The sequence below is a fragment of the Pleurodeles waltl genome, chromosome 4_1 (genome assembly GCF_031143425.1).
Source record: "Pleurodeles waltl isolate 20211129_DDA chromosome 4_1, aPleWal1.hap1.20221129, whole genome shotgun sequence".
Taxonomy (NCBI): Eukaryota; Metazoa; Chordata; class Amphibia; order Caudata; family Salamandridae; genus Pleurodeles; species Pleurodeles waltl.
Window position 1 is genome coordinate 189,492,896 of NC_090442.1, and position 14,288 is coordinate 189,507,183.

The 14,288-nt window shown below is 42.5% G+C and overlaps 1 protein-coding gene across 21 annotated transcripts in view; it reads left to right on the forward strand.

The window, feature by feature from the left end:
* The window catches only part of MICAL3 (microtubule associated monooxygenase, calponin and LIM domain containing 3), a 1,349,174-nt gene that overhangs the window by 501,226 nt on the left and 833,660 nt on the right, over positions 1 to 14,288 (forward strand). For all 21 annotated transcript variants that reach the window (XM_069228050.1, XM_069228034.1, XM_069228049.1 and 18 more), the window contains one exon: positions 8,268 to 8,380. In XM_069228050.1, the coding sequence (XP_069084151.1) occupies positions 8,268 to 8,380 (113 nt within the window). The remainder of the gene's footprint in view (positions 1 to 8,267; positions 8,381 to 14,288) is intronic.

Here is a 14,288-nt window from a genome sequence, read left to right on the forward strand (position 1 = left end):
CAGATTAGCTGGAATTTTTTTTTGCTCATTTAAATGCCTGGTTTGTAATGCATTTCAGCCCTTTATTGGTTCTGTAAATCGGCCCGAGTGTCAGCTTGAGGTGAGGATGTTGAGCATATCTTTGTTTTTAAATGGACCCCTAATTAATTTTTTCGCTCTAACCTAAATAAGAGATTTAGGTCCTAGACCATTTATAAATAATATATAATTGTAAATAATATAAAGAAAATAATGCATTATAAGGCTTTGGCCCATCCCCCTTCAGCCATTACTTTGTTGAAGTGTCATTCACTTTTTGGACCAGCCCATTCTGCTGTTTTTTCCCGGTTGTTTGGGTGATGGTGTTTTGCCACTACTTTTGAGTCTGCAGGTACCACGAAGTGGAACAGTCTATGGCTTCATTACCTGACCTCCATCGAGTTGTTGAATAGACAGGTACTGAAGCCAGAGACACTCCTGTTTTCTTCTGACTCACAAAGGTGTCCAACTAATACAGCGTCAGCACTTACTAGCCCTAGCTCCTATACCCAGGGTGCACATGGAGAGTTCACTGATGCTGAATGCCACTTGGGCTGTGCAGTCCTGTGATATCCGTGCTTTCCCAGCACTGCTGTTAAGGGGGCAGTAATGTTTTGGCTAATGTAGTACAGCCATGAGGAATCGAGGTGAATATGATATAGTAAACAAGGTTCGCTTGCATTAAAGCTTTGGCATGGTCGAGGTATGGGCAATGGGGTTCTACAGATTCCCGTTCCTCTGATTTCCTGCAGTGAGATTGTGAGAAAGGATCATATCTGCTGCATCAAGGCCCAAAGTTCCTCTGAAGAGACAATACACAACGTGGGCACACCAGGCACCAATTAGTGTTCACTATGGTCAATATAGGTTTATGAGGAGCAGCTTGCCACATTGTGAAGTGGTCAACATCTCCTCCAACTCTGGCACTGACTTTGGCGTTTGTGCTCTGAGTTTGAGTGTGAGAAATTGGAGAAGATGAGAGAAGTTGGTTCAAGATACTGTAGGGGTTGTAGCAGTGGTCAGAGTTCCTTTTTGACATTCTTTCCCCTCTTATATGGCTCAGTGATCCCTCTTGCCCGCAGCTTGATTGAAAACTACGATTGCACCAATGCTTGTGGCCAACCTGAAATGACTCACAATACTAGTTTTGCCTTCAGTGAAGCAGTCCATGACCACTGTCATGCCTGGGGTTGTGGCAAAGACGTGTGGACAGAGGCAATGTCCCTGGCTACAAAGCCTGTCGAGCGAAGGAAGGGAGGCAGGGCGGCATTGGCTGAATTAGAGGCTAAAACTAAGGTTTGATACTTTGATTGCCACCATACATGTGAGATGAGCACAGCAGCAACATGCCACCCAAAATAACTAAGGTAAAAGAAAGGACCCTTGAAAAGTTGCAGGGATGGACGTTGAGAGAGTGAAGTGCAGACTGGAAGAATTGTCCAGGAAAATGGGAGATATTGAGATAGGTCTCCAGGCTCCATAAAGAATCCAAAGATTATGTTGAGTTTTGTGAATGCCCAGACCATTACTTGCTACAACCTGAGGCTAAAATGGAGCTCTTGAAAAAACAATCTCAAAATGCCAGCATGCAGATTTTGGACTTCTTGGACCCTCAAGAGGGTGAATACCTCATAGATTTGTTTTCTGGATTGTTTGCCACATTGTTTGGAGAGGCATCTGATCCAGTGACCATCACAACAAGTTGTAAACTTACCATATGTACTCTAGGGGAATATCTTCATAGGAGGGGGCATTCCTTGTAGAACCTGGGTCTGGCAGCATGAAGGGCCCAGTAATCAGTTGCCTTAAGAAAGAAACCTATCTCAAACAGGTGGAGCAGAATCTTTAATTTCCCAGACCTTAGTAGAAAGGCACAAAAATGCCACTAGAACTACAGCATTTTCGGAAGGAATTGATCTTTCTGGGTCCTAAAAAGACATTATTCTACTCAGTGAGAGGCACTGATAGATTATAACGAAACACTTGCTTTGTAGCATGTAAATGCTGCCCAATATTTTCTGGAGGGTGTCAGAGCAGGGGACTTTCTGCCCTGAGTAGTGAGACTTAAGGTTTCTGGGAATGGCTCATGCTGTGGTGAGATTATTTCTTAGATCCCCCTCGGAGTAGAAGCTGGGACTTGAAAATACTTATTGTAGAGGTCCTGTTTTGAAGCAATTGAAGGCTGTCACTTGGGAAAATAATCCGATTTATGATGTACACCCATGCCCCTCCTGAACATAAGCACACATACGCCCTGTCTGTCTTATTTCCTTCAAGCTATCTACACTTGGAGATGCTACTTAGTGTCTGCTTTCTGTCAGTTAAGCTGTGTGGTTCCTTCCTACTCATAGTTTTACCAGCAGCAAAGGTAATTTAACTCACTTAGGCATGCTGGTAATGAATGAATACCGAGCACTGCTTGACTAGTATTCTTTGTGTATCTGTTGGGGTTTGGAGGGGTGCCCAAGGCAACAGTTATTACCATGGTCTCCCCTGAGTTCTGGCCTTGTTTGTGATGTGGAGTTAGACAGCTGAACTGGCAGTACTGGTATACGGTTCCTACAAATTTAGTAGGACTGTGTATTAGGTCAACAAAACTTCACGATATAGAGACGTTAAGTCTGATTATATGATCAATAAATGTTGGTTTGTTTTGGCTAGCTCACAGTAGCACATCTAAAACCCCTAACCCTTCAGGGTGATAGATGTTTTTTGTATCTTCAGACATGGCCACTCCGATTACTAAAGAATTATTTTAAACAGATCTAACCCTTTCGTTTGTCACTTTTGCATGCCTAAGCTGTCAGAGAGAAAAGATACTAAAATGCATATTCAGATATTTATTGAAAATATCTTATCCTTATAAACTATGAGCTGTGATTTTTAAGCAGATGAGACGCATCATTGTAACAATCATTGTTAAAATGGTGAAAAACACAAACAATTCAACCATGTTAATGCATGGACACTGTTTATATAATAAAACACTCTCCTTAACATACTGTGCCAGCAGTGCAGAACAGCTGCTTTAGTCTGGAGAGAAAGTAGTCTCCAACAAGCACAGAAAAGTATAAACAAGGGCATTGTGTTATGAATGTGTGACTCTGGAACTAATTGTGCAGTCTACAAGGCAACAATGCCTACAAAGAATAAATGCATATGTGGCACATTGATATGTTAGGACAAAATGTCTAAACCACCATTTAGAAGAAGATGCTAACTTAAAAGAAAAGCTAAAATGGAGGCTAAAAGTAAACCATACTATAACTGCACAGGGATTTCCAGCGGGACTGTCAGCTGTGCATTAGTCACTTAATTGCAAAGCCACAGCTTTCTAGAATCTCATGAGTTAAGCATCCTGCCCACACAACCTGTTGCCCATGAGCCCAAGTAGAGCGGTTGTCACAGGTTTAGTGCTGCTGATCTTGCAAGCTGCAGGTAGTCTGGTGGTAGTCAAGTGAGCCGAACCTGTTCACTTGGAGTCCCACACTTGTTGGACTTGTGACTGTACCAAAGCTTTGCCAGCCTTTCATGTTCTTGCTAGACAATTTCTGCAACCACTCTGCCAGGCCCACAAGTCTAGTTAGTGATTGGCTGGAAAATTGATACTCACTATAACTGCAGTTTTGGTACATTCCAACCTCCGTTGTGCTGACACGGTCTCATCTCCCACTTTTCACAGAAGTATATTTTGCACCATCGCTCCAGCAGTCACCTAATGTTTCATCAACAAATCCTTAAGTTTGGATTGGACTATCTACCTTACCTTACCTCCCCAGGTCTGCAGGTCACTTGTGGAAAGTGTTCTCATATGAATGGCTGTCTGCCCTTACTGGAGAGGGAATATCAGAGAGGTAAGTGAGAAAACACCCCAATAGTAAATGTATCCAGATAGACAATATCAAATCCAACACATGGACCCCTCTCTTCCAGTCATCCACTATTACTCCTCCGCTAAATGGACTTACTTCAATCCATTCTTCCACAAGGTTCTCTTCAGTATCACCTGGCAACTTCTATGAAGGTGACACCCTTTCTACTTCCATCAGCAAATTGCTCCAATGTGCGGCTCTGATATCCCTTCTTCATTTTGGATGCCTCTGTAAGTCGAGGAATATTCACAGAATTGCTTAAAGCTAGTCAGATTCTTTCCCTGCTAATGAAACCATCCCTGGACCAATACTTCAGTTCAACTCTTACAGAAGAACTTTGAGAAAGTAGTTACCAACTAGCTGCAGAAGCCAATCGTTAAGAATAGTCTTCTAAAGGAACGCAATTGGGCTTCAGACACTAATACATCTACACCACAAATAATCAACAATGCCCATCGCTTCAACAACCGAAACAACCCCAGCTCCTGAACCTTCTGGACCTCTCTGCAGCCTTCTATACAGTTAGCCATCCAGTGCTGATCAACACTCTGAAACCACACTGTGGATTTTCAGGCACTATATTGAAATGGTTCACGTTTTACCTCACCAACTAGTGCCATTTCGTACCAAGAGGTTTCCACAAGATCCAACACTCCCTGTCTCCTGTGATGTACCCCAGGGCTCCATCCTCAAACTTCCTAAAGTTAATCCCCCAAAAGTTTGAATTCCTCCTGTTTCCCAGCAGTACCAAACAACCGTCGATTCAAGCCTGGCTTTCCAACGTAAACTTTCAAGGGTTCAAATGCCAGCTGACAGACCCTGCAAAATCTCTGGAATTTCAACACAGACCCTTCATTCATGCATCATCTCATCAGGGCAGCTTGCTTATTACTGTTGCTCCTCAATAAAGTGCTGTTCTGGGAAATGCTTCATGTAAACTGTACAAACCTTAGTCCTCTTCCATCTGAATGGAGGCAACATGCTGCTTAGCAGTGTCTCCGATACCACCCTAGCACACCTGAAAGGTATCGTACATGCAGCAGCATGGCTCATCAAGAGTTGTACAAGTTGAACCACATCACCACTACGTTAAACTTACACTGGCAGTGCTTACCAGCTGAGATCATCAAGACAAAATGCACCACTTACAAATTTCTCAATAACCAGATCCCAGCTTATTTGGCAAACTAGCTACTTGTGGTTATTCCCCTGACTGGAGAAAAAACATTCTAGCAAGAAAAATGGTGGAAGTAAGCCTTCTGTTTATGCTCCCAGTATCGGGAACAACATCCCCTATGGAAATCTGATCAGCACTGACTCTCCTACAACTATCGCCGTGACTGTTCTTAGCAATAGGCTAGTTGATGTGAGTGTTTATTATCACAGTATGCCCCTCAGCATGTGAGGCATCCCAGCTCTGGCTACTAGTATCTCTGACCAGTGTTTCAGAGAGTGCGCGTTAGCATTCCAGCACCCTAACTGGTGAGAAGAGATTCTACCGGCGTGCACAGAAGCCTCGGGGTGGGGGGTGTTCAATAAAGTTAGCCAAGGGGTAACGTTATAATTTCATCTGGGATCGTCTGGATCCATTTCAGTTTTTTTAAGCAATCTCCCTGTAGAGGGTTTATAAAAACATTTTTGTCACTCAGAGAGCTTTTGCCCATTCTCCACCCAAGACGTTGTTTTCACCATTATTATTTCACCAAACACCGGCACGCTCCCTCCTGTGTGTTTTGACAGCCATTGGATTACTTAGTTTTTCAATTCCCCAAACTCTTCCCTTTGCACTGTGTGTAAAATGGAAACATTCTCAAGCACTATCAAATGAGGTAGCAACAGGAGGCAATTGTAGATTGCGTTTATTGCCAATTGTAGTCCTAGTCTTAAAAATATTCCTGCATATTATTGGCAGCCAATGCAGTGATTTAAGCACCAAATCTGGAAGAGTTCGAAATCAGACATGTTTTGCACAATTTAGAAGTGGTGTAGATTTTTTCCTAGTGCAGCCAGAAAGATGGTATTTCCGTAGTTCAATCTAGGATGCACTTAAGAGTCGTTTTGAAGATAGCCCTGGTATTCAGTGAAGCATAAGAGTGCTCTGAGGTACATTGAGACAAAAAATGGTTGCTTATCTGCATAAAGATACATTTTTATGTCAAACTCATAAAGCAAGGAAGTCAAAGGATACATATGCAAATTGACCAGAAACTGCCAAAAGCAGTTTTGGAGACAGTAGTTCGGAGTCTGAGCCAAGTCAGGTCCAAGGTTACCAGCGCAAGCAGCAGCACTTTCAGTTTTCCCAAGCAGGCAGTGGTTACACCAGAAGCGTATACAGGCACTACTTCTGTGGCAGAGATAGATATGGTTCCAGCTGGGGCACCTCTACTTCAGAATGACTGGTATTGCGTCGCACCCCTCTGATTATATTACATCTGTCTGGGCAGCGGGATACTAGGAGAAATCCTCCTCCATTGGGAGATCACCACCTCCGATCAGCGGTTGCTTGCAGTGGTGAGTCATGGTTACCTCCTAAAGTTTCACAGTGCATCCTCCTCCCACCATCCCACCACCTTCTCAGCCGAGACCTCCCTAGGTTTATGGCAGGAGTAGTTCATGCACTTCTGGGAAGATCACCTTAGACTGGTGCCTCCATCAACAATGTACTGGAGTGTACTTCCTTGACTCTTTAATTCCTAAAACTGAATGTTCCCGCCTGCCAATATTAACCCTCAGTCGGATCAACCTCTACATCCTGATTGAGAACTTTCACATGACCACCCTGAATGACTTCATCAAGCTGCGCTGACAAGTAGACTTTATGGCAGTACTGGACCTAAAAGGACCCCCTGCTCCATAACCCAATCGACCAAACACACCACCCGCACAGCCACTTTGTGGTAAGTGGATAATGCTGCCAGTTCAAAGTACTGCCCTTCAGGGTAACTACAGCTTCAAGGGTGTTTACATAGTACCTAATGGTGGGATATGTGGTATAGAAATGCCATTTGTGTCTTTCCATGTTTGCATACTCGGATGATCAAGAGCAGCAGCAGACAACAATATCTAGCACCTCATTACAACAGCAGATCAAGTATGTCAAAAAGCCCCACATCAACTGAACAAATCCAGTCCTTCCTAGGCTCCATCCTTAATGCTGCCACATTGCTAGCATACCACAACGAGCAGGGGATAATGGCATCCCAGTAGCTGCTGCCTCTTATTCAGACAGGACATCCTCTTACTCTAATGAAATTGTTGGATGGTTTCATGGGTTGCAGAAGTGCCACATGCCAGACTGCACAAATGCCTGCTTCAAGAGATCCTTGTATGGCAATAGTCACGAGTGGAGTGTCACTGGAAAGATGTAGTTGGCCGTTCCTCAACGCTCTTCGGTAGGTGACCATTACTACTGATGACTCACCCATTGGGTTGGGGTGCACCTCAACCACATCACTGTCCAAGGTACTTGGACACCTCAGTACCAGGACTGTCTCGTCAACTACCTGGAACCCCTGGCAATCCACCTACCCCTTAAACTTTCCTCAGTCTCATCTGGGGGAAAAACAGTCCTCATAAAGACAGACAACATGACAGTCTCGTAGTACATTGCGAAGCGCAGTGACCCACTTCCCTCAGCTAATGCTTTATGGTCTTTTTCGAGCATATGTATCTACAGCCACACAGGCTAAGGACTGAAAATGTTACCCTGTAAGCAGCTGTTTGTAGAGCATAGTGGTGTAGATTCACACATCCCTACCTCCTTCCGCAGAAGCGGGCCGTGATCACAGATGTCTAACCACCTTTTCAGTCAACTTTTTCATCCTCAATATACAGGATGCATCTTTGGCATGTAACTCCATGTATACTACTCCCCTGCTGAGCAAAAGAGAATCTGAAGTGGAGCCTAAGTCCTCGTGCATTATGGATTTAGGGAATTAAACGTCCAGGCACAACACTAGGTGGCAAGAGTATGCAAGTATGTCAGTCTTCAGCACTACACATTGAGGAACGATGCTTGCAGAGTAAGTAACATTTTTCTTTTATCTGTAAACTAATTTCTGGTTACTGCACATAGGTTGAGGCATTCTTACATTTATGGATATCAAAGAACTTAGCCATAATGTAGATTAACAAGGTGTTTTCATTTTCAACAGTAGACTGATCAGTTTCTTGAGTTGCTAAAATGGGTAGTTATAGTTGGATCCAAGTCGCCTTTGGGGAACTTGGCTTTTGAAAACTGGAAAACACACTTTGTATGCTTTCAGCTAGGTTGCTAAGTATAGTCAGAATGGAATATGTGGCTAAACACTTAATTGAACTAAATCAATTGTTGTTACCTGTAGTATTCATCTGCTAACATTTTAATTTTATACACAGATAACCTGGACCTAAATGTTGAAGAAAAGGCTGCTCTTATTGCAAGTACAAAATCTCCTATATCATTCTTCAGCAAACTTGGGCAGACCATCTCCCGCAAACGTACTCCTAAGGTAAATGCTGTAGTCATGAGGCAAGAAGAGTGGGTATTGTTGCTCTGCTATTATGATGCACATATTTCTACATGCCAGTTATGGGTTGGTTGCATAGATTCATATAGGTGTGAGTTAGTGCTGGAATTTATATTTGCTGATAATTGAACAAGGTGCCTGAAAAAAGACTGAATAATGATTTCTGATCTCCTGCTGGTGGCGATGTCAGTTTAGGATCGTGCTGTTTCGTTTTAAAAAACTTTTGCAACCTTTGAGAAGGCATCACATTTTCATTCACTTCCCTAGGCATGTAATGTTCAGCCTCCTTGAATTTATTGTCTCTTATGTCAAATTCACTCCAGTTCTAATGTATCAGAAGGGGCTTGTGGGATGCAATTGTGCCAGAACTTCAAGTTGCAACACTAGGGAGCATGTATATCCATTCGCTCTCCTGCATTTTATGTTCATTTCCACCCTTGGCTAAACACTAAATCTATTGAATTTCAGTGTTTTTTTTTTTCTAATGCCAGAATGATGCTTATTTCTCTGGAGTGGCTGGGGTATTGGTGGTTTACAAAGCCGCTTCACATGTCCAAAAGACCCCACAAGAAGCAAACTTAATTTGCTCTCCAAGACTTAATTTTTTGCTTAAGTCTACCATCCTTAATCTAGACAGCATGCCTTCTAAATGCATGCATGCATTATGGCCAACTAAATATGTAAAAGATTGCACTTTAATGATGGCAAAATTTGAAGAATGTCCATCAACCTGGAATATGTGGGGCTGTGTCCCAAAATTAATATTCATATGAAGAGTGATTAAGGGTTTCCAATCAAGAAACTCTAGCCTCTGTGGAGAAAGACCATAGTTCCACCAAAGTTCTGCTATTGTCTAAGGCATCACTGCAGCATCTTTCATGGCAGACAATTTTTTTTCCTGGTGTCCGTTACTTTAGCACATATGGTTAGTGATATAAAGTACTTGTGTTCCCAGGCACTGTACCCTGTTTGTCATGCCAGTAGGCTAATTAAGAGCACATGCAGCTTTTAAGTAGTCTTGAATCTTCATATAAACTTGATTGTTTCTTTGCATGTTCGTATTAAAATCCCTTCCTCCCTTTTCCAGTGGATAATGTATCACACTCGATGTTAGAAGCGATTTCTTCAATTCTCCAGAAATGGATCTTTCATAGATTCACATCCTTGAATCATCCCCAATCGATGTAGTAGCATTCCAAAGCAGTGCTAGTAGTATACATAGCTCACAAGGGCAAAATATATTTGTTTTTTTTTTTATAGCTTAAATATATCATTTATAAAGAACCAAACTCCAACCAATCATCAGTAGCACTCTTTAGAACACTCCCAGCATAGTCATCTTCCCACAGATTTTCTACCACATGTCTTGTGAAAGGGAGTCTCCCTGAGCTCTTTAACTTGTATCTACATTTGGTTTATCCAGGTTAATGCTGCTGTATTACTCCTGACACCAACATGTCAAAATTGTTGCAGAAAATACTTTTTAGACATCTTGGGACCTGTGGGAACAAGAGGCTGCACTTTTAAGACCATCGTAATAAGAGTATTTACTGCCTTCACCCTGCCCACAAGGTAAAGGACTGTAAGATTTGTAGAACCTTTTCCTCAAAACCTCTCAAGGATAGAGAGGGAAGGCTATGTTACGATGGCTCCAGAAACCTAGGGCTAAAACAACTGCCATTTCTGAGGAAGAGGACAGTGAGGGTTATCCTCACAAGAAAAGCCAAGAAAAAGAGAGGTCACTACAGAGGTCACCTGAGGAACACAGAAAGGCCTTTAAAAAGACACATCATGCGTCTTTAAAAGATTTTGAAAAAAGAAAATTGAAGGGCAGAGGAACTGTATCCAAAAAGGACTCAAAGTTCCTGATACACGTGACTTCTTGGGAGGCATTACCCCATCTAGCACAACTTGTAGATAGGAGTAGAGATAAGGGATTTCTTTCCAGCCTTTTGCAGTATCACCTCAAACCTCTGTTCTGCATGTCATCTACCACGTACTTTCAGTAGAGTGAACAGTAAGCCTTTACCTCAGTTGCTCTTAAAGGAGAACCGCTTGCATTTGCAGGGTGAGTAGGCTGAGATTTTCAAACTGCTTCTCAAGGTTGTTGTTGAACAGGTTTTGAGGGTGTACGACCTTAGGGCTTTTACTTGAGGTTTTTTTTTGTCGTCTGCAAAAAAAAGTCTGGTGAATAGTCTGCGATTTATGACCTCAGGGCTAAACAAATGTACAGATTTGCTGCCATTCTCAACATCTTTGACTCAATTGATGTTGGGGATTTCCTTGATTTTTATCGACCTCTGATGGGTACTACTACATCACAATATATCCTTCTCACAGTACGTAACTTAGATTTATGATAGATGGTCAGCACTACAACTTCAGAGCACTGACCTTTGGACTTGAATCTGTTGTGCAGGTTGTAACCAAGTGCCTTGCCCCTGTATGGGCCCACCTACCTTTTCACAAGTGAGCCTCAATGCGGCATACTATTTTTATGCTTCACCTTTGTTGCTTGGGTAATCCTAATTTAAGCATTTGACTCAATGAAAGGAGTTGGTGCTGACGAGGAAAGGTTTGGGTCACCCAGGAAAGTTGATCTATCATATATAGTCTCTGGCAATTTTCAGTAATAATCAAGCATGTATGTACACCACATTTGACAACATAGGACTCCTCATCCTGGCAGCGAGCATGTGAGTCTTTAAAAGACACCAGTGCTGGATAGCTGTAGTTGCAGGCAATGGATGTGTTCTTCCAGATTAAATATGTTTTTGTTTTGCTCTTAGAAAGCAAGCAGACCTTTACATTGGAAACCAAAGACAACACTGGGCATATGAAGATTCTGGGAGGTGGGTTTGCACTCATTCACCCAAGAGTCCCTGTAGGTAACCTCTTCCATGTGGGCAATCTGTCCTGAACTGTTGGGTGATAATCCTTAGAGTAGGCAGTTTGCTAGCTAAATTGCACCTCATCTGCCACCCCCCAGGTAACCACCAGTTGTTCATCAGACAAATTATGAAACAATCACAATACACTGCCTGCTACACCAGAACACTATCTTCATAAGGGACTTCAACCTCCCCTGAATGAAAAGGTGACTTACAATTTTCATCTCTAAAATACTTCCTCACTGACCGTTACCCGGTGCAAGTCTGCACAGACCCAGCACACACAAAAGGGCCAACCTTAATGTAATTGTATCCAGGGATGGAGTGCTGAGCATCAACTCTATAATCCTAGTTTACTGGTCCGATCAGAGCTCCATTTTGTCTCGGCAAATGTACAAAAAGCTAGTGGTCAAGGTATCAAACCCAAACAAAGGATTAGAGATACTAGAACCATAAACAGGGATGGCCTTTCCTCTTTGTCGCTAGAACCCCACACCACCAGAAGAATTTCTAAGTATACAAGAAAACAGGTCACTGCAACCAAGCAATGCCAGACCGAATCGAGGATTGTAGCACCACATTGTCTCAAAAGACTCATGAACAAATTATCACACCTGTGGAATAACCTAAACTATAAAAGGAGCAGACTTTGACTTGCAGAGGGAATCGGGAGGCTAGAGCTTTCTGCAGTACATTTAAAACTGTTGGAACTACGAAACGCCTACAAAACATTAACAGGGAGGTGACAAGCTGTATTTTTCAGATCCCAACTGGATAGTGCCAGAAACTGTCAAGGCAAATTATTTGCAATTTTCAAGCTACAAACTGGGACCAACAGTTCAACATTAATCAGAAATACCTCAGTCGAAAAATGAAGCATACTCAACCTTCTTGGAAAAGAAAATAATAAAAATGGAGAACTCTGTACCACTCATCAATGAAAGGACACAGAATCCAATCTTTGTCATAACCCTCCCAGCAGGATATCTCTAGCAAGCTCAGGAAGACCACCAATGGAGCTACTTGGAGTGAACGGAGTCCATTGAATCATAATCTTGATAAAACCAACCTCTCATTTCAACAACCTAATCCCACGTGCACATGTACAGGATCTGTCAAGTCACTCCTCCCCTCCCCCAGCTCCCCAAATGGATGATGAACAAAAACACATTACTAAATCAAGACACAATCCTAAACAGCCTAAAGAGTGGGTAAGTGACACCTTGTTTGAAAAAAACAGGCACCAACACAACAGACCTAAATAATTTTCACCTGGTGTCCGATAGCGCCTTTCTTGCAAAGCTGCTGTAAAAATGTGTTCACAGTCGACTCTGTCAGCACAACAAACAGTTCAACTTACTCAAGAAGTTCCATCAAGTTTTAGATCTGGACACTGAACAGAAACTGCCATACCACACATCATGGATGATGAACTCAATATCCTGGAGCTTAATGGCTCCTGCCTACTCATCCTTTTGGACCTTTCTGTGGCGTTCACCATGGTCAGTCACAGTAGCCTTTTAGAAGACAGAATGTGGTTATCGGGAAATGTACTAAAAGGGTTCACCTCTTTTCTACCTAATTGGTCACAACAAATCAAATTGTGACACTTTATCAAAAGTGTACTGGGTCAGTCTTGGCACCCCCTGAGGATCCACCATCTCCCTCTCACTATTCATCTCTTACATGGACCCGTGGCAGAGATCGTCAAACAGACAAATATTTTGTACCACATGTATGCAGATGATATTGTGCTTAAAGATATCCTCTCTGAATTATATCATCCGACCCAACAATACACTAATGAAAGCCCAGATATCGCTGTCACAAAACCACCTCAAACGGAACTCCTTATCTCCACAACACACAGCTCCCCCCTTACATACAAGAATGAAGACGGTCCCTCATTTGCCAACCTGTCATTAAATCAACAAAATACCTTGGGGATAACCCTAGTTTAAAACATGAACATACAAGCACATTAGCTCATTCACATGCGATGCACTTCACCTCCTCGAAGGTGACACCGTTCGTCCTAACAGCAGACTTAGAGACTGCAGTGCAATACTTAGTAGTTTCCAGATTATGGAAGCGTAACCTTCACAGAATTCCCAAAATCAAGGTAACTCTCAGTGTTGTGGCAAGACAGATTACGGGAACGAGACGCTTTGACCATATCTCACCATCTCTCAAATCACTCTTACTGGCTCCCTTTTAAACACTACCAGCTGGAGGTTGCTTGCCTGCCAAACAAAGCCCGGCACTTTAATAGACTTATGTTGCTCTAAAGCTCACGATCTCAGGAGGCAGCTACTTTCTACAGAGTAGAAGTTCCCCTTTTACTGGAACCTCCAAGATTCAGAAAAGAAGAGGACCTATGTCCCAACTTTTCAGGATTTGCCCGACAATCTAACTGTTTCCTAGTGGAGTTTCAAACTAACCCATCAACTATTGTTTTCAAAAGAGGTTTAACGAAACTTATTAACCATTTCCTACCATAACTGATTTGTTTCGGGCCTGACTCCTGAGATACCAAGTCACAACTGTCCATAGGTTTTTTACTGTTGCACCACAAGAAGTCAACCAAGGATGTAGTGCGTATGTTTCGTACATTTTTGTTCTGTAATATGTCTCTGTGACTTTACACCATATACTATGTAATAGGGTGTTTTTATTTTGTGTTACAGTGCTCTGACAGCTTTGGGTCATGTTTGTGCTTTGTGTTTTTTGAGCACTTTATAATTTTTAAAAAACAGACAGCAATGCAAGTGAGGCAAAATGAACCACATGCAAGTGGATAATCATAGTTCCAAAACACAAATATATCTTTTGGCAATGGAATCACAATAGACAGGCTCATGGCGTAATCATGGCAATGGAGAGCAGGAACACAAACAGTATCACAAAAAAGTGGTCTAGCAAGGACATTGAAGCATAATTAAGATTGGAGGCAGGCCCACAGGCCCATTACGCCTCTGTGGAGGATTTTGAAGTTGGGG